The 18,694-nt window shown below is 46.8% G+C and overlaps 1 protein-coding gene across 1 annotated transcript; it reads left to right on the top strand.

Moving 5' to 3' along the window:
• Nucleotides 1–1,961: 1,961 nt before the first annotated feature.
• Nucleotides 1,962–15,173, top strand: LOC310647485 (solute carrier family 22 member 6-A-like; the record flags this gene model as incomplete). The annotated part of the gene is made up of 10 exons (XM_083374799.1): nucleotides 1,962–2,366; nucleotides 2,645–2,748; nucleotides 3,493–3,647; nucleotides 4,965–5,133; nucleotides 5,374–5,497; nucleotides 7,218–7,333; nucleotides 12,218–12,432; nucleotides 13,033–13,141; nucleotides 14,325–14,528; nucleotides 15,089–15,173. The coding sequence occupies 10 exons, from the start codon at nucleotides 1,962–1,964 to the stop codon at nucleotides 15,171–15,173; spliced, it is 1,686 nt and encodes a 561-aa protein (XP_083230925.1).
• Between the last annotated feature and the right edge of the window lie 3,521 nt (nucleotides 15,174–18,694).

Raw genomic sequence — 18,694 nt, 5'->3', positions numbered from 1 at the left:
AATTATTATAGCCGCATTATAGGTAGTTCTTGACTTACAACCATCCATTTGGTAACTGTTCAAGGTTATAGCAGCACTACAGAAAGTGACTGACAACCGGTCCCCACATTTACAACCGATCTCTCTCTCTCTCTCTCTCTCTCTCTCTCTCTCTCTCTCTCTCTCTCTCTCTCTCTCTCTCTCTCTCTCTCCATTGTTTCTGTCTATCATCTTTGTCTATTATCTCTCATCTATCTATCTATCTATCTATCTATCTATCTATCTATCTATCTATCTATCTATCTATCTATCTATCTATATCTATCATCTATGTATTATCTTTTTCTCCGTCTGTCTGTCTGTCTGTCTGTCTGTCTATCTATCTATCTATCTATCTATCTATCTATCTATCTATCTATCTATCTATCTATCTTATCTATCTATCTATCTATCTATCTATCTATCTATCTATCTATCTATATCCATATCTATCTATCTATCTATCTATCTATCTATCTATCTATCTATATCCATATCTATCATCTATCTATCTATCTATCTATCTATCTATCTATCTATCTATCTATCTATCTCTATCATCTATCTTCTACATCCATATCTATCTATCCATCTATCATCTATGTATTATCTTTCTCTCCATCTGTCTATCTTCTACATCCATATCTATCTATCTATCCATCATCTATTCTATCTATATCCATCTATCTATCTATCATCTATCTATCTATCTATCTATCTATCTATCTATCTATCTATCTATCTATCTATCTATCTACCTACCTACCTACCTACCTATTCTCTCATCTATTCCACCCCCTCTCATTTTATTGCTTCACTTCGCTTCACTTCACTTCACTGCAAAAAGTTGCCAAATCTGTCAAGTTTCAAACCTGCAGTAAAATCAATTTATACAGATGATACTTTGAAGTGTTGCTTGCACAAAAGCGGAAAATTAATCCAGCTTATCTTAATGGTGAAATTAACTAAGTGCTTCTGAAATTAAAAGATCCACTTTTCCCCAGCATGGTGGACAATGTAACTGATTGAAAATGGGGGGGAGGGGGGGAGAGAAAGGCGTCAGGGAACTCCCAGTATTCCCCAGTCAGTATGCTTTAAGGTGTCTGGACTTCAACTCCCAGAATTCCTCAGGCAGCATGCTTTAAGATGAGTGGACTTTGATTCCCAGAATTCCTCGGCCAGCGTGCTTTAAGATGAGTGCAAATTCTGGGAGCTGAAGTCCAGCCATCTTAAAGTTGCCAAGCTTGAGAAGCACTTCTTTAAACACTAGTTTTTAACAAAAAAAAATTGCCCCCGAAAGAACAGATGTGCACCTTATGAGGGCATCGGTTACAGATGGACAAGTGTTGCGCCATTTTAGAAGAGCGGAAAGAAACACTTTTTTAGATTTTTTTAATGCTGCGTAGCTTGGCCCCTTTTCCACAGAAGCACCTAGCTTTCCCCACAGGGAGCCAGGATCGCCTTCTTCCTTCTGCAAAATAAAATCTGGTACATTTCTGGGTGGACGGAGGCGCTAGAGGGCTGCCCCATTAAGGGTTTCTTTGAGGAAAAATGCAGTCAGTTTTCGGTGACTCTCAAGCCACCCGCCATCTTAATTCACCCCTGCCCAATGACGCAATCTTAAGTTCATTTATTTTCCAGTTCACTTGCTTCTTGATCCATTCGCAACCTCTTTGGCTATCCAGGCTGCTGGGGAGGAAATTTCCCTTGCAGTAACATTTTAACTAGCCCGGCCGAAATTTGATATAAAGCTGGATGGGCCTCATCCCAGAGAGTAGTGCCGAAAGGGTATTTGTTGGGAAAACAGCAGAAGACCTGGAGAACGGAGATTGCCCAATTGCAGAAAATATTTGACGAGTTCCAGGGAGCTGTCCGTTGGCTTGGCCAAACGGCGAGATTATAAATTTCCAGAAACCGGCTCCACATCGTCTTTCGTCGGCACCATGACTTTTGCTGATATTTTGGACAATGTAGGAGGGATGGGCCGTTTCCAAATGATGATGGTCACCTTCCTCGCCATCCCTCTGATGATGCTGGCCAGTCAGAACCTCCTGCAGAATTTCACAGCCGGCATCCCACAGCATCACTGCCAAATTCGCGTCGTCTCCAATGCCACTCGTCAAGGCAACGGCACGGTGGGAAATTTGGGCGTCGATCAGCTCCTGAGGATCTCCATCCCGATGGACACGAACCGACAGCCTGAGCAATGCCGGCGTTTCGTGGCCCCACAGTGGCGGCTCCTGGACCCGAATGCGAGTCTTGGCAACCAGACTGTATTTGACACCGAAGCGTGTGAGGATGGTTGGACTTACGACAGGAGCTTGTTCAGCAACACGATAGTCAGTGAGGTGAGAAAGAAGCTTTTTCTTTCCATTTGAAAGGGATGAGAAAACTTTAAATGTCCCCAGACTGCTATTTCCTAGTGTTTAGCAACTTTAAGGTGGGTGGACTTCAAGTCCCAGAATTCCCCAGCCAGCTTGCTTTAAGATGGGTGGACGTCCACTCCCAGAATTCCCCAGCCAGCATTGCAATGAGGCCTGATTAGATGCGACTTGAGATCCGCAAAAATTCTCAATGGTTTTGCTGTTCTCTGCCCTGCAACCTTCCCTCCCCAATTATTTTCCAGTGGAATCTGGTGTGCGAATCTCGGTCACTGAGGCAAATGGCTCAATCCATTTACATGGCTGGCGTATTGATTGGATCGCTCCTGATTGGAAATCTCTCAGACAGGTGAGCAGGGAGAGGCAGCGTGGTGCAGGGGTTAGTGTCCTGGACCAGGAATGGGCGTAATGGTATGTGCAGAAGACCTTGGGAGACGGGGTGAAGAGATGCTGACCAAGAGAAAGATAAGAGGCAGCTGAGCCCTCAGCGGCATAATGGATGCAGAAAGAGGGTCAGAAGGGACACCCCCCCCCGCCACTAGTTTCTTAGGCTATAAAGTGGGGGTAGAATCTAGATCTATGGGAAGAATAGAATAGAATAGAATAGAATAGAATAGAATAGAATAGAATAGAATAGAATAGAATAGAATAGAATAGAATAGAATAGAATAGAATAGAATAGAATAGAATAGAATAGAACAGAACAGAACAGAAGCTAGAAGGGACCTTGGAGGTCTTCTAGTCCAGCCCCCTGCTCAGGCAGAAATTGACATTAAGTTAGTAATACAGTTGTTAAGTCAATCTGGCCTCCCCACTGACTTTGCTTGTCAGAAGGTCACAAAAGGGGATCATGTGACCACAAGACACGGCAACCTGTCATAAATATGAGTCAGTTGCCAAGCATCTGAATTCTGATCAGGTGACCCCGGGGATGCTGCAATGGTCGTAAGTGTGAAAAATGGCCATAGGTCCCTTTTGGAGAGCCGTTGTAACTTTGAAGTCACTAAATGAACTCTTGTAAGTCGAGGACTACCTGAAAAAGTCAAAATTTCCAGTCACAGATCGAAACGTGACTAATGTCTGTTTCTTAAAGGTTTGGCAGGAGATCCCTGATCATTTGGTGCTACCTGCAGATGGGCGTGGCCGGAGCTGTCACCGCCTTTGTGCCCAACTTCTCCATTTACTGCGTCCTCCGTTTCCTGTGTGGCATGGCGATGTCGGGCATCTCCCTCAACTCCGTTTCTCTCTGTGAGTCTCGGGCATCTCTCTCTCTCTCTCTCTCTCTCTCTCTCTCTCTCTCTCTCTCTCTCTCTCTCTCTCTCTCTCTCTTTCTCTCTCTCTCTCTCTCTTTCTCTCTCTCTCTCTCCCCCAATGACCCAGTCAAAGCCCCCCCAAACCTTTTGCTCCTCTTGTTTTTCCAAAATCCATTTTTCCTTTTCCATTCCTTTCTCAATCAGCAGCGCTCAACCTTTTGGGGGGGAGATCTGTGGCAGAATATTTAATGCAGCAGTTATTCTGTGGCACACCAGAAAATTATTCACAATACATACACACATTTGTTTTTTCTTTTAAAGTGTAAGACATGGTTTGAGGGGAAGTTACACATTTTTTGTTAAAAAATAACTGCTTTGTATTGAATATAGGGGACGCGGTGGCTCAGTGGGTTAGGATGCTGAGCTTGTCGATCAGAAGGTCGGCAGTTTGGTGGGTCGAATCCCGAGTGCCGCGTAACAGAGTGAGCACCTGTTACTCGTCCCAGCTTCTGCCAACCAAGCAGTTCGAAAGCATGTAAAAATGCAAGTAGAAAAATAGGGACCACCACGGTGGGAAGGTAACAGCGTTCCGTGCGCCTTTGGCGTCTAGTCATTTTATTTATTTATTTATTATTTTAATTCCATTTATATCCCGCCCTTCTCTGAAGACTCAGAGCGGCTTACAAGCTTAGCAGTAGCCTTCATTCTATGTATATGCCTGCTTATTAGGGCTTTCATACACCCCCCAAGCGGCATTATTACAGATGTCCTCGGACAAGCGCTGGCTCTTCGGCTTTGAAACGGAGATGAGCACCGGCTCCTAGAGTCGGAAACGACTAGCACGCATGTGCCGGGGAACCTTTACCTTTACCTTTACCTTTACCTATAGAGATATAGATATAGATATAGATATAGATATAGATATAGATATAGATATATAGATATAGATAGATGGATAGATGGATAGATGGATAGATAGATAGATAGATAGATAGATAGATAGATAGATAGATAGATAGATAGATAGATAGATAGATAGATAGACAGATAGATAGATGGATAGATAGATAGATAGATAGAGATACAGAGAGAGAGAGAGAGAGAGAGATGAGAGAGAGAGAGAGAGATGGATAGATAAAGATAGAGATGCAGATGGATAGATAGATAAGATAGAGATGGAGAGAGAGAGTGAGAGAGAGAGAGAGAGAGAGAGAGAGAGAGAGAGAGAGAGAGAGAGAGAGAGAGAGCGCAACAGTTGTGGTCATAAGCCTAGGATTACCTGTAGTATTTTACGTTGTGTCTTTTTTTACAGGCATGGAATGGATTCCCAGCAAATACCGGGCCATCGTTGGCACAATCAACGGCTACAGCTACACAAGTGGGCAGTTCATCCTGGCTGGCGTGGCGTATCTCATCCGTGACTGGCGCTGGCTGCAGCTGGCCGTCTCCCTCCCTTACTTCATCTTCTTCCTCTATTCCTGGTAGGTGGGGGGGGGGGAAAGAAAGAAAGAAAAAGAAATATTCTATTTTCCTCACTGGAATAATAATAATAATAATAATAATAATAATAATAATAATAATAATAATAATAATAATAATAATAATAATAATAAAAGTTGGAAGGGACCTGGGAGGACATCTAGTCCAACCCCCTGCCCAGGCTGGAAACCCTATCCCATTTCAGACAAGTGACCGTCCTGACTGGGGTTTGTCTCCTGCAGGTTTTTCGCCGAATCTGCCCGCTGGCTGGCCATTTCGGGGAATCAGGAGAAGGCGGTGAAAGGGCTGAAGAAGGCTGCCTGGATCAACGGGAAGAGGGAGGAGGGGAATAAACTCAGCGTGGAGGTACGAGGCCAGATTGTCCCACCTCAGCCCCTTTTGCAAAATGGGGGAAATCCGTACTTTCCAAGGCCGGGTGATGAATTTTTAGGGAAGTTGGCCCTACGATGCAGAATCGAGAAGGGCCGAACGGAACTGAACGCTTTGCTTGACGAAGTGTGATTAGACAAGCCAAGGACTTTGTCTCTGGTGCGGAAGCTCTCGGTGGGCACGCAAAGCAATATCATCTTCCTTATAAAATACCAATACTACTAATATTAATACTAAGAAGCGTCTTGAAGTTTAAGTCTTAAATCATAATTATAATAATACCAATAAAAGAAGGAGCAAAGAAGATAATAGGAGGGATATATGGCAGGACGACAGCCATGCTACGTGGGTTAATGGACATTACGCAGCAGTGTGAGAATTAGGAATTCAGCAGAGTGAAATACCTGAGGGGAAAAAAACCTGTCCTTGTGTCCAGTTGTCTTGACATACAATACCTATAGTCCTCGACTTACAACAGTTCATTTAGGGACTGTTCTAAATTACAATGGCAATGAAAAAAGCGATTTATCTGGTTTTCATTATTTATGACCCTAAGGCTGTATGACTCTATGATTCTATGACTCTATGATTCTATGACTCTATGATTCTATGACTCTATGACTATGATTTGATGATCCTATGACTATGATTCTGATTCTGACTATGATTCAGTGATTGACTACATGACTCTATTATTCTATTTCTATGACTATAATTCTATGACTATGATTCTAATTCTAAGATTCTATGATTTTTCTTATGATCTGACTGAATATATGTCTATGATTCTATGACTACAGTTCTACTACTCTATGATTTGATGATTCGATGACTACGATTCTCTGACTATATGACTGATTCTATCAATCTATGACTATGACTCTGTGATTCTGTGATTTTATGACTATGATTTGATGATTACATGATTATGATTATGACTGACTATATGACTCTGTGATTCTGATTCCATGACTATAATTCTATGGTTATGATTCTACGACTCTTATGATTCTATGACTCTATGACTATTTATTTATTTATTTATTTATTTATTTATTTATTTATTTATTTATTTATTTATTTATTTATTTATTTCGATTTATATACCGCCCTTTTCCTGAGGGACTCAGGGCGGTTTACAGGGCAAATTAAAACAGTACAATATATACAGGTTGAAATAAAATTAAATGATTATTATTGACTACGATTCAATGATTCCATGATTATGATTATGACTGGCTAAATGACACTACAATTCTATGATTCTATGACTATATGACTCTATGATTTGATGATTCTATGACTCTATCATTCTATGACTATCATTTTATCATTCTATGATTCTATCATTCTGACTCTATGACTCTATCATTCTATGATTCTATCATTCTGACTCTATCATTCTATGGCTATGGCTATCATTCTATGACTCTATGACTCTATCATTCTATGACTCTATCATTCTATCATTTTATGACTCTATCATTCTGTCTGCTCTCTTGCACTCTGGAGGAAAGTTTCCCCAATAGTCAATAAAGGAGAAAGCCACAGAGGTATAATAGCATTCTTTGGGACAAACAATTTACCGATTCTCGTTCCAAGAATCCCAAAGGATTTTCCGCAGTTCGCTTTGCTCCTTCAGGGATGGACCAAATCCTGCACTGACCCACGGGGTCTGTATTCTCCTTCTCTGCAGCTTTTGAAAGCCAGCATGCGGTCTGAGGGTTCTTCCACCAAATCCAGCCACAGCATGGCCGATTTGGTCCGGACGCCGGCCATGCGTAAAATTTCCTTCGGGGTCAGCTTTTTTTGGTAAGAGATATTTCTCCCCTGCTCCTTGCTCTTCCCCGGATCGCCGGCTTCTTTCTCCTTCAAACCTGGCTATTTGTACATTTGGAACGCTGGATCCCGTTCTGGTCACCAAGCCATAGAAAAGACGCTGAGGTCCTAAAAAGCGTGCGGAGAACAACAGCAAAGATGTCGGTGGAGATTCTTCCCTCATCCAGGTCGCAGTGGTGCTTTTTCCAGGAGACAACTGGATCCTGTTTTCCCAAAGTCCAGTTGCCTTTTGGAAAAGCACTTTTGGAACAGCCACAGAGATGGGGACCAGACGCTAAATCGTACGATGGACACTTGAGGGAGAGCTAGGTACGTCCAGCCTATTGAAGAGAAGAATTGGGCAACATGAAAGCTGTCTTTCAATATTTGGGGAGTTGTCACAGAGAAGAGTGGTCAGGGGCCATCCGGATTTCGGTAGGTAAGGTGTTCCAGAGGGCTGGCGCACCCACTGAGAATGCCCTCCCCCTGGGGGCCACCAGCCGACATTCCTTGAGCGGTGGCACCCTGAGGAGGCCCTCTCTGTGGGAGCGCACAGGACGGTGGGGTGCTGACATCGGCAGAAGGTGCTCCCGCAGGTAGTCCGGACCCATGCCATGTAGGGCTTTGAATGTCATTGTTAGCACCTTGAACTTCACACGGAAGGCAACCGGAAGCCAGTGCAGCGCACGGAGGAGAGGTGTGATATGGGAGTATCGGGAGGCTCCCAAGAGTGTCCGTGCCGCCGCACTTTGCACCAGTTGAAGCTTCCGAGTGGATCTCAAGGGCAGCCCCATGTAGAGAGCGTTACAATAGTCTAGGCGAGATGTCACAAGGGCATGGGTGACTGTACGTAAGGAATCCAGGTCTAGATAAGGCCGTAGTTGGCGAACTAGTCGAACCCGGGAGAAGGCCCCCTTGGTCACAGCTCCAATGTGGTCTTCCAGGGAGAGCTGCGAGTCTAGGAGGACACCCAGGTTGCGGGCCCTATCAGCCGGGGGAAGTAACTTGTCCCCAATGTTAAGCAGTGGGACGTTCTGACTCTCCTGGCTTGCCGGTACGTACAGCCATTCAGTCTTGTCCGGGTTCAGTTGAAGCCTGTTTCTCCCCATCCATTCCCGGACCGCTTTCAGGCAGCGGGACATCACGTCTAGGGCATCACTGATATTGTTAGGAGTTGAGATAAAAAGCTGGGTGTCATCAGCATACTGATGGTACCCTACTCCAAAACTGCGAATGATCTCACCCAGCGGTTTCATGTAGATGTTGAACAGGAGAGGCGAGAGGACCGACCCCTGAGGGACTCCGCAAGCGAGAGGCCTCGGGGTCGACCTCTGTCCCCCTGTCAGCACCGACTGCGAGCGACCCTGGAGAAAGGAGGAGAACCAACGTAGAACCGTGCCTCCCACTCCCAGTCCCCTGAGGCGTCGCAGCAAGATACCATGGTCGATGGTATCGAAAGCCGCCGAGAGGTCTAATAAGACTAGGACAGAGGAATGGCCCCTGTCCCGGGCTCTCCAGAGATCATTCATCAGAGCGACCAATGCCGTCTCCGTGCTGTAGCCCGGCCTGAAACCCGATTGGTACGGGTCTAGATAAACCGCTTCATCCAGGATCTGAGGAAGTTGGTGCGCCACCACGCTCTCAACAACCTTCGCAAGGAAGCGAAGATTGGAGACTGGACGAAAGTTATTCAAAGAGGATGGGTCCAAGGTGGGCTTCTTGAGGAGAGGTCTCACCACCGCCTCCTTCAAGGCGGTGGGGAAGTGACCCTCACTCAGAGAAGCAGAGATGACCGCTAGGAACCAGCCTCGTGTCGCCTCTCGAGCTGTATAGGCCAGCCAGGAAGGGCACGGGTCCAGTAAGCATGTGGAGGAGCTCAACCTTCTCATAATCCTGTCCACTTCCTTAGGAGTTACAGGATCAAATTCTTCCCAGATGACGTCGACAAGACTGTCCATGTCTTGTTCTTCCATCTCAGCCCAGTTGGAGTCCAGACCAGTTCGAATCCGAGCGATTTTATCCAGCAGATATTGACCAAATTCCTCGGCTCGACCCTGCAAGGGTTCCTCCCTCACCTCTTGGTTTAATAGGGAGCGAGTCACCCTGAACAAGGCAGCCGGGCGATTATCTGCGGACGCGATGAGGGTGGAAAAGTAGTTGGATTTTGCCACCCTTATCGCAGCGAGATAAGACCTGGTGAGGATTCTTAGTCGCAATCGGTCGGATTCGGATCGACTGGACCTCCAACGGCTCTCTAGGCCCCGTCTCCGACGCTTCATCTCCCGGAGCTCCTCGGTGAACCATGGGGCTCGCTGGGATCTGCGCCGGGTCAGAGGCCGCAAGGGTACAACTCGGTCCAGAGCCTCCGTGGCTGCCTTTTCCCAGGCTTCCACTAAGGCTTCTGCCGAGCTGTGAGCAGGGGGTGCATGCGAGTCCCTAAGCGCTGCCTGGAACTTATCAGGGTCCATTAGGCGCCTAGGGCGGTACCATCTGACTGGCACCGTGCACCCACGGTGGGGGGTGGCAAGGGGGAAGTCTAGCCGCAGGAGGTGGTGATCGGTCCATGACAGGGGCGTAATAGTTGTGGCACCCCCACCGACATCATCACGCCACCGTCCAGACAAGAACACCAAGTCTGGGTTGTGGCCTCTCTCATGAGTCGGCCCAGAAATTATTTGCAGCAGGTCCATGGCCGTCATGGAAGCCATGAACTCCCGAGCCAGTTCGGACGATCCTCCCAGGGACGGTAGATTAAAGTCGCCCAAGACCATGAGTCTTGGGAATTCAACCACCAACCCTGAGAGGACATCGAGTAGCTCGGGTAGGGCCGCCGCTGCACGATTAGGTGGTAGGTACGCCAGCAGCAGACCCAACTGCGCCCCTGGGCCGAATCTCAGTAGGAGAGACTCACACCCGACCATCTGAGGGACGGTGGTCTCTCGCGGGCTAAGGGATTCCCTGATGATAACTGCCACTCCCCCGCCCCTCCCATGAGCCCGGGGCTGGTGCAGTACCTGGAAACCTGGCGGGCAGAGGTCTACCAGAGGAACACCCCCCTCTGGGCCCAGCCAGGTTTCCGTGATGCAGGCCAGGTCCGCATGCTCACTCTCCACTAGGTCACGAATGAGGTGAGCTTTGTTAGCTGCGGACCTTGCATTCAGGTAGACCAGCCTTAGCATGGGAGGGTGCGCACCTTTGCTCCCGGGTCCTCCGGGGGAGAACAGAGGGTCGGAGCGTCTCACCGCCTGTACAGAGCGGAGATGACACTCCCGGTGACGATACGGCCCTCTGTCTGTGCACCTTCTGCCATTCCCCACCATCCTAGGGATGGGACGTTTGTCAGTACGCCACTGGGTGTTATCGGCGACTGGTCCTCGTTGTACGCCGTCGCGAACGGCCGTGGGCCTGGCATGCGTTATGGTGGCTGGAAGGCGTGCCTTTCCCGCACAACCATAGTCTCCTCCCTCCCCCCTCCCTAACCCCACAAAAAACTTAACTAAGAACTTAATCAGGGGCCTCTTGTTGGGCTTATGCTGGAGGCCCCTGACCCTGCCTGGCCATCTCTCAGAGGCCCAGTGGTTGGGTCCGTCATCAAGATTGGATGTGATGCAGGCGGGTCGCACCCAGGAGAGTGGGGAACCCCTGAGGGCGTGCAGTGCTATGCTAGAGTATTGAACGAGCATAGTCACAGGTGGTTCCGGGAAGGCTGTCCCCCGGATGGTGAATTTGCAGGAGGGTCGAGTCGGGTAGGTGCGTATCTGGATCGTCGCCCTGCCACTGCCACTTGGCCGGGCGAACCCCCAGAAGCAGGCCACTCCTCATCCTCTCACGATGGGTTGTGTCTCTGCTTCCGGAGGTGGTCCAGAACGTACTCTGGGTGAGGCATACCCCATAGAGCTCTCACCTCTATGGGGTAGCAGGTGTAAGGCCCAGCCACTCTGCCACTGTGGCTAGCACCCAGGCCCGTTATGTCCTGTGGGGAGAGAATGGGCAAAGATGGGTGAGAGTGGGCAGAAGGCAGGATGGAGGGATCCATTAATTGGCGTCAGCTCCGGTGGTTCAGCCGCCCCAAACAGTTCTCTCCCTGATCCTCTGGGCGTTGCTCCCGGCCTATTGATTGAGGACCGTCCAGAGCGTGGTCTCCCAGAGGTACGGGAGTCCCTGGTGTCATGCCCCTGGTGTTGCCGTCTCCGATCAAGGTGTCTCGAGGAGGTGGCTCGGGCCGTCGCCTCCATTGTCCAGCGTCTCCTTTGGTGTGAATCTTTCGGAGGCACCGCCGTCCAGGGGCAGCCTCCGTACCTTCCGTCGCGACTTAAAAACTTTTTTGTTCCAGCAGGCTGGCCTGGCATGATAGCGTTAATTGGGGTCCCAGTTTGTGTGCATTAGTGTTTCTTATTATTTTATTGTTCGGTCTGTATACCTTCCCTTCCTCTGTACACCGCCCCGAGTCCCTCGGGAGAAGGGCGGTTTATAAAAACTAATAAATAAATAAATAAATAAATAAATAAATTGTTCTCCAAAGCGCCCGAAGGCAGGACAAGAAGCAACGGGTGGAAACTGACCAAGGAGAGAAGCAACCTGGAACTAAGGAGGAATTTCCTGACAGGGAGAACAATTAATCAGTGGAACTCCCTGCCTCCTGAAGTTATGGGTGCTCCATCCCTGGAAGATTGTAAGAAGAAATTGTGCAGCCACTTGACTGGGATGGTTTAAGGTCTCCTGCCTTGAGGAAAGGGTGGACTAGAAGACCGCTGAGGTGCCTTCCGCCCTTAGGATTCTATGATCCCTAGGGGGAAAGGTTCCAGATTTTCCCCCCAGAAAATAATGGCTTTGGGGTGTGCGTGTGTCAAGCTTTCCAATTCTCTCCGCCCATTCTAGGTTTGCCACCAGCTTTGCTTATTATGGGTTGGCCATGGACCTGCAGAATTTCAATTTCAACATCTACCTGGCTCAGCTGGTGTTTGGGGCGGTCGACATTCCCTCCAAATTCATCTCGGTGCTCACCATCACGTATGTGGGCCGACGGTTCTCCCAAGCGCTCTCGCTGATCATGGCTGGACTGTGCATCTTGGCTAACATCTTTGTTCCGCACGGTAAGGGTACCACCAGGAGTAGACAGGACGGTGGAATTCCTTCCCTTTCTGGCAGCTGGTCCTCAGCTTACCACGGTTCATTTAGCGACCATTCAAAGTTACAATGACCCTGGAAAAAAAAGGGGACTTACACCTGGTCCTCGCACTTATGACACTTCGCAGCGTCCTCATAAGTACATGATCAAAATTCAGGCCCTTACCAACATTGGGTTTGAATGATGGTTGCAGAATCCTGGAGTCATTTGCGACCATCCCAGCTGGCTTCCGATAAGAAAATATTCTGTTTCTTTTTAATTCCAACCTTAAAATAAGTGCCCATTGCCGCACAGTCTAGTATTTTTTTCCCCATTATTTCTTCGTTCTTCCAGTATTGTGCAAATACAATTCTTGCCGCTGTGATCACATCTGAAATCAAATATGTACTTCTCATTTTTTGAGGTACCCAGTTTAGGGGCAAAAGTAAACGCCGTGGAATTTTTAAAAGCGGAAGTGCAAAAAAAAAAAAACAACCACCCAACAACAACAACAAAACACTGTTCTTCCGTGAGAGCAAAGTAGAAATGTTGTCCCTTTATTGTGACTTTCTTATCTTTTTTTTAGATCTGAACACTCTGAGGATGATATTTGCTGTATTTGGCAAGGGATCTTTGGCAGCTTCGTTCAATTGTGCCTATATCTTTTCTGGAGAACTTTTCCCAACTATCATCAGGTGAGTGAAGCAGGGGGAGTCAAGCTCTTCTCCAAAGCACCTGAAGACAAGAAGCAACAGATGGAAACTCATCAAGGAGATAAACAACCTAGAATTAAGGAGAAATTTCCTAACAGTGAGAACGATTAACCAGCGGAACGGCTTGCCACCAGAGGTTGGGGTTGCTCCATCACTGGAGGTTTTTAAGAAGAGGCTGGACAGCCATTTGTCTGGAATGGGTACAGGATCTCTTATTGGACCAGGGGGTTAGACTAGAAGACCTCCAAAGTCCCTTCCGGCTCTATTCTATTCTGTGCTTATCCCAAAGATGCTTTTTCTGGAGGCAACGGGACTTCCGTGTTTTTCTTTGAAGGCCTTTTGCTTCTCCTCCAAGAAGCTTCTTCAGCTCTGACTGGATGGTGGGGAACGGAAAGGATTTATACTCCTTGCAGACCGCTGGTCATTTGCATTCTTTGAGACAGTCCTTGAGGCCACTTGGAGGTTGACCTGCGCCCTCAGGGTCACCTGAGCGGTGCAAATGGGTGTGGAGCCTTCTTGGCTGCAGAAAAAAAAATGCAGACTATTTTTTGCATTTTTGCGTTTCATCTTGAGTGAAGGGACCCGGGGCAGAAAACATGCTGCAGCCAAGAAACCTCCAAGTGGGCTCAACGACTCTCTAAAAGAAGGCAAATGACCAGCAGTCTGCAAGGAGTATAAATCCTTCCATTCCCCACCATCCGGTCAGAGCTGAAGAATCTCCTTGGAGGAGAAGCAAAACGTCTTCAAAGAAAAACAAACTGGTCATTTGCCTTCTTTTAGAGAGCCGTTGAGGCCACTTGGAGGTTTATCGGTGTCCTCAGGGTCAGCTGAGTGGTGCAAATGGACAGGGAGCCTTCTTGGAACTGCTGAAAGGACCGTCTTCCACTCCCATTTTGGCACCACTCAAATGACCCTGAAGACACAGATAAACCCACAAGTGGCCTCAACGACTCTCTAAAAGGATGCAAATGACCAGCAGTCTGCAAGGAGCATAAATCCTTCCGGTCAGAGCTGAAGAAGCTTCTTGGAGGAGAAGCTTCTTCAAAGAAAGAACAAGAAAGTCCAGTCGGCTCCTGGGAAAAAAAAGGCACCTTTGGGATAAGAAGCTGATCCTGATTCAAAGCGGTGGCGAGGGCTGACCTGTTTTTTTCCCCCTCCCTCAAAGGCAATCTGGAATGGGTCTGGGGGGCACCATGGCTCGGATAGGGAGCATGGCCGCCCCCTTGGTGAGGATGAGTGGGGAGTTCTTCCCAGCGCTGCCCCTGATCATCTACGGCACGGCCCCCATCCTGTCTGGCATCGTCACCTGCTTCCTGCCGGAGACCCGGAACGCACCCCTGCCGGAGACGATCGAGCAAGTCGAAAGAGGGTGGGTACCGAACGGGTTTCTGCGAACGTGGGAAACCTCTTGCGGGAAGAAAGGGTTGGTGGGGGGCCTTTGGGGAAGAGGTGAAATGGGGGGTGGTTGCATGACAGATGGAGACTGGGCTGGGTTTTTTTTTCCTCCCCCCCCCTTTTTTTAGGGGCGGCGATATGAAAGGTCCCGCTCGTTTTTCCAAACCACAGAAAGGGAATGTTACGATCTAAACCCGAGTTTTCAGCTCTACCCTGTTGCAAAATGTTAAGGCCGGCACTTTTTAACCATTATGCGGTTGAATTTCGGAGGGGAGCCCTCAGCAGCAAAAGGGCTGCGTGAAGGTTTGGGAATTGGTGGACCATCCCTGCCTTAGATGTGGCCTGTGCTTCTCAAATTGAGCTTCATCCTAGCTGCTTCCTAGGAGAAGGTGTGTGGACTTCAGCTCCCAGAATCATCCTAAGAGTTGTCCATACATCTTCATGTGACCAAGGTTGATGGTGTTAGCCCCGATCACCTATGATGGCTTCTCCTTCTATGAATCCTCTCTCTCTCTCCATCCTTTCCTTCTCAAGGTCCAAACCCAATGAAGAAGACAAACTGCAAATGAAAGTTCTCCTGTCCTCGGAGAAGTTTGAGCACTTCAAAGACCAACGCTAAGAGGCAAAAATCAAGACCCTCCTCGCCAACCCCCCCACCCCATCACCTTAGCATCCTATTCCCTATAACCAGCTCTAGGACCCTCTTTTTCTGGGACACCTCAAACGGGTTTGCAACAAAACCTCAACAGAAGACAACGCCGAACGAGGAGACGGCTCGGACGTGAAGCTGTCGAACGACGTTGTAGAGAGTCCAAACTTAGAAACACAACCTGTTGTGCGCCAGAGGAGAAAACTATGGCCAACATCTGCTGATTATAAACGAATATCCTTCTGCAGTCTTTTTTTCATGCTTCACCCCCCCTCCATTTAAACGAGACTTGATTGATAGATCCGGGTCTCGTAGGCCTGCAAAGTGAGACCCATCATCCATATATCAAAACACGGGGAGGCCTTATCTGAAAATGCTGAACGGTGGATGTAGAAATAAACCTAGACACGAGACGTTTTCTGACGGTGAGAACAATCAACCAGCGGAACAACTCGCCTCTGGAAGGCGTGGCTGGGAAGTTTTTAAGAAGAGACCAGACAGCCACTTGTCAGAAACAGTATAGGGTCCCCTGCCTGAGTAGGGGGTTGGACTAGATGACCTACAAAGGTCCTTTCCCGCTCTGTCATTCTGTAAACCGGGCGGCTGGGCTGTGATATGATTTTCACCAATGATATAACTTGGTTTGCGGCACAGCAAGGATCAGTTTCACACACGTCCACAAGCATAGAATGTAAACCTGACTTTGTTGTCCCAGGTGAGCCAATTTTGCTGGTCATGTTTACATCGCTTCTATTACAACGAGTCACTTTTTTATTTTTATTTTTATTTTCTCCTTTCTGTGGGTTCCAAGCCAGCATTACAAAATGGCTGGGTTCACGGAATACACTCGGGTATGGATTCACACAATCCAGTGAATCATAAATGGACCCAAAACTTGACACACACACACACACACACTTCCAAAACTAAGCCCCACCTGCGCACCGGTGAACAAGCTTTGTTCAGCTAGCCGAATGGAGCACTTTGAGCCGTGGAGATTGGTCAGTTTTTTCACTGACCCGGTCCAGCGTTTGTGTGAATTCAACCAACCTACGTATTGGGTTGGCCTGAAAGAAAAGCCCTTACAGAGTTTTTGGGTGAAAATGGGGGGGGGGGGAATGAATGTGTGATTTATGGCTTTGATGATTAGACAGGCTTGTTTATAGAAAGAAGAGAATCAGGAGGTAACTTTATAGAGGTCAGTTGATAATTGTATTTATAACTGCTACAAAGAATATTGGAACTGCTGTGGAGAATATTTATATCTTTTTTTATTTCTCTCCTGTGTTTCTCTTATTTTTTCCCCCTTTCTTGAACTTTCAGCTTCCTCTTTGAGTTATTTCTTTTTTAATTTTAATTTTAATTTTAATTTCTTTTTTAATTTTAATGAGTCTTCGGAGAAGGGCGGGATATAAATGGGATTAAAAAATTTTTTTGCTTTTACCGTTTTTCCTTTTTTTTTTGCAGTTCTCTCTTTGATTTTTCCCCCTATTTTTCTTTTTTTTCTTTCTTACACTTTCAGCTTTCTCTTCGATTTCTTTTTGCTATTTAGCTGTTCCTTTTTTTCCTTTCTCGCACTTTTGTCCTTCCTCTTTGACTTTTTTCTTTTCTATTTTTCTTCCTTACTTTACATTAGTTTGTAACAGTTTTTTATCCTTCTCTTTAAACGTATAATAAACATTGTATATATTTAAAAAAAGAAAAAAAAAAGATCAGCAAAGCACAGTTAGGGAATCTGCCAACAATGGGCACAGCGTTTGTGATGCCTACTTTTGAATTTTCCATATATAGAGGACAGCAGCAGTCTATATTTTATTTTATTTTTTGCACTTATATTCTGCTTTTGAATTTTGCATATATAAACAGTAGTCTGTAACTTTTATTTAGTTTTTTTTGCACTTATATTCTGCCACCGGGCATCACGTTTACAATTTTCTCTGTCTGTCTTTATTTGTGAACATCGGCTGTCATTTCAGGCACAGGATGCCTTAATAAATTTACTAGTCCTCAACTTGTATGATGTGGTACTTACACTAAAAATTGAGCCTCTTGTGTTCTGCTTGAAGTGGTCCGAGATATCGTTTGTTTGGCCTGTTTTTGCTGCTAGGATATAAAAAAAGATGTTGAGACTTTAGAAAGAGGTGCAGAGAAGAGCAACGAAGATGATTAGGGGGCTGGAGGCTAAAATATATGAAGAACGGCTGCTGGAATTGGGTTTGGTGAAAAGAAGGACTAGGGTGGACATGATAGTAGTCTTTCAATATTTGAAGGGCTGCCACATATGTATATTTTGATATTTATTGCCCTGTACACCGCCCTGAGTCCTTCGGGAGAAGGGCGGTATAAAAATTTAATAAATATAAATATATAAACCTGTTCTCCGAAGCGCCTGAAGGCAGGACAAGAAGCAACGGATGGAAATTAATCAAGGAGAGAAGCAACCTGGAATTAAGGAGAAATGTCCTGACAGTTAGAACAATTAATCAGAGGAACGGTTTGACTCCAGAAGTTAAAAACTGGAAGTTTTTAGGAAGAGACTGGACAGCCATTTGTCTGGAATGGGACAGTTTTCAAAAATAGACTGGATGGTGTAAGGTCTCCTGCTTGAGTGACGGGTTGGACTAGAAGACCTCCAAGGTCCCTTCCAGATCTGTGGCTCTGCCTTTCACTTTGCTGTTCTTAGTGGCTGTTGCAGGAACGACCGATTGAACAATGCCAAGTTTACAGAGAGATTACGGTATTTTTAAGATTATTTTTTTTTCCTTTTTAACTGGGCTGGCCACAGACTGAGTTTGGCTCTCCCTGTGCAAACAAGAGAATTATATAACACCGAATTCTAGTTTGGGAAAAGTTGATTCTAATCACTGTTAAACTACAGCAAGCTTGCCAAGTCCTTGCTAAGCCATTTTAGTGGGGACGGGGGGGGGGAGATCAGCCCTGCTCCACTTCTAATTGTCGGTTCAATTGCAGCCATTGTTTTGATTCGGCAGGTGACATTTTGCCATGGAACTGGCTGTCACTGCCTTTACCTTCAAAGTGATGGGGCTTTTAAAACACAGCCTTTCCCAAAGTAGTCCACATCAAACCTCATTCATTCATTCATTCATTTCCCACCTTTATCATTCTCATAAATAACTCAAGGGGATGAATATACATACTCCTTCCTGCTCTATTTTCCCACAACAAGCACCCGGTGGCTGAGTTGATTGGCCCAAAGTCACCCACTTGGCTTTCATGTCTAAAGGGGGACTAGAACTCCCCGTCTCCTGGTGATTAGCCCAAAGTCACCCAGCCGACATTCATGCATAAGGCAGAACTAGAACGCGTCTCCTGGTGATTGGCCCAGCGTCACCCAGACGGCTTTCATGCCTAAGGTGGGACTAGAACTCCCCGTCTCCTGGTGATTGGCCCAAAGTCACCCAGACGGCTTTCATGACTAAGGCGGGACTAGAACTCCCCGTCTCCTGGGGATTTGCCCAAAGTCACCCAGC

Source organism: Vipera ursinii, assembly GCF_947247035.1.
Source record: "Vipera ursinii genome assembly, chromosome: 15".
NCBI classification, from domain to species: domain Eukaryota; kingdom Metazoa; phylum Chordata; class Lepidosauria; order Squamata; family Viperidae; genus Vipera; species Vipera ursinii.
This window is presented reverse-complemented; position numbering and strand designations above follow the sequence as displayed.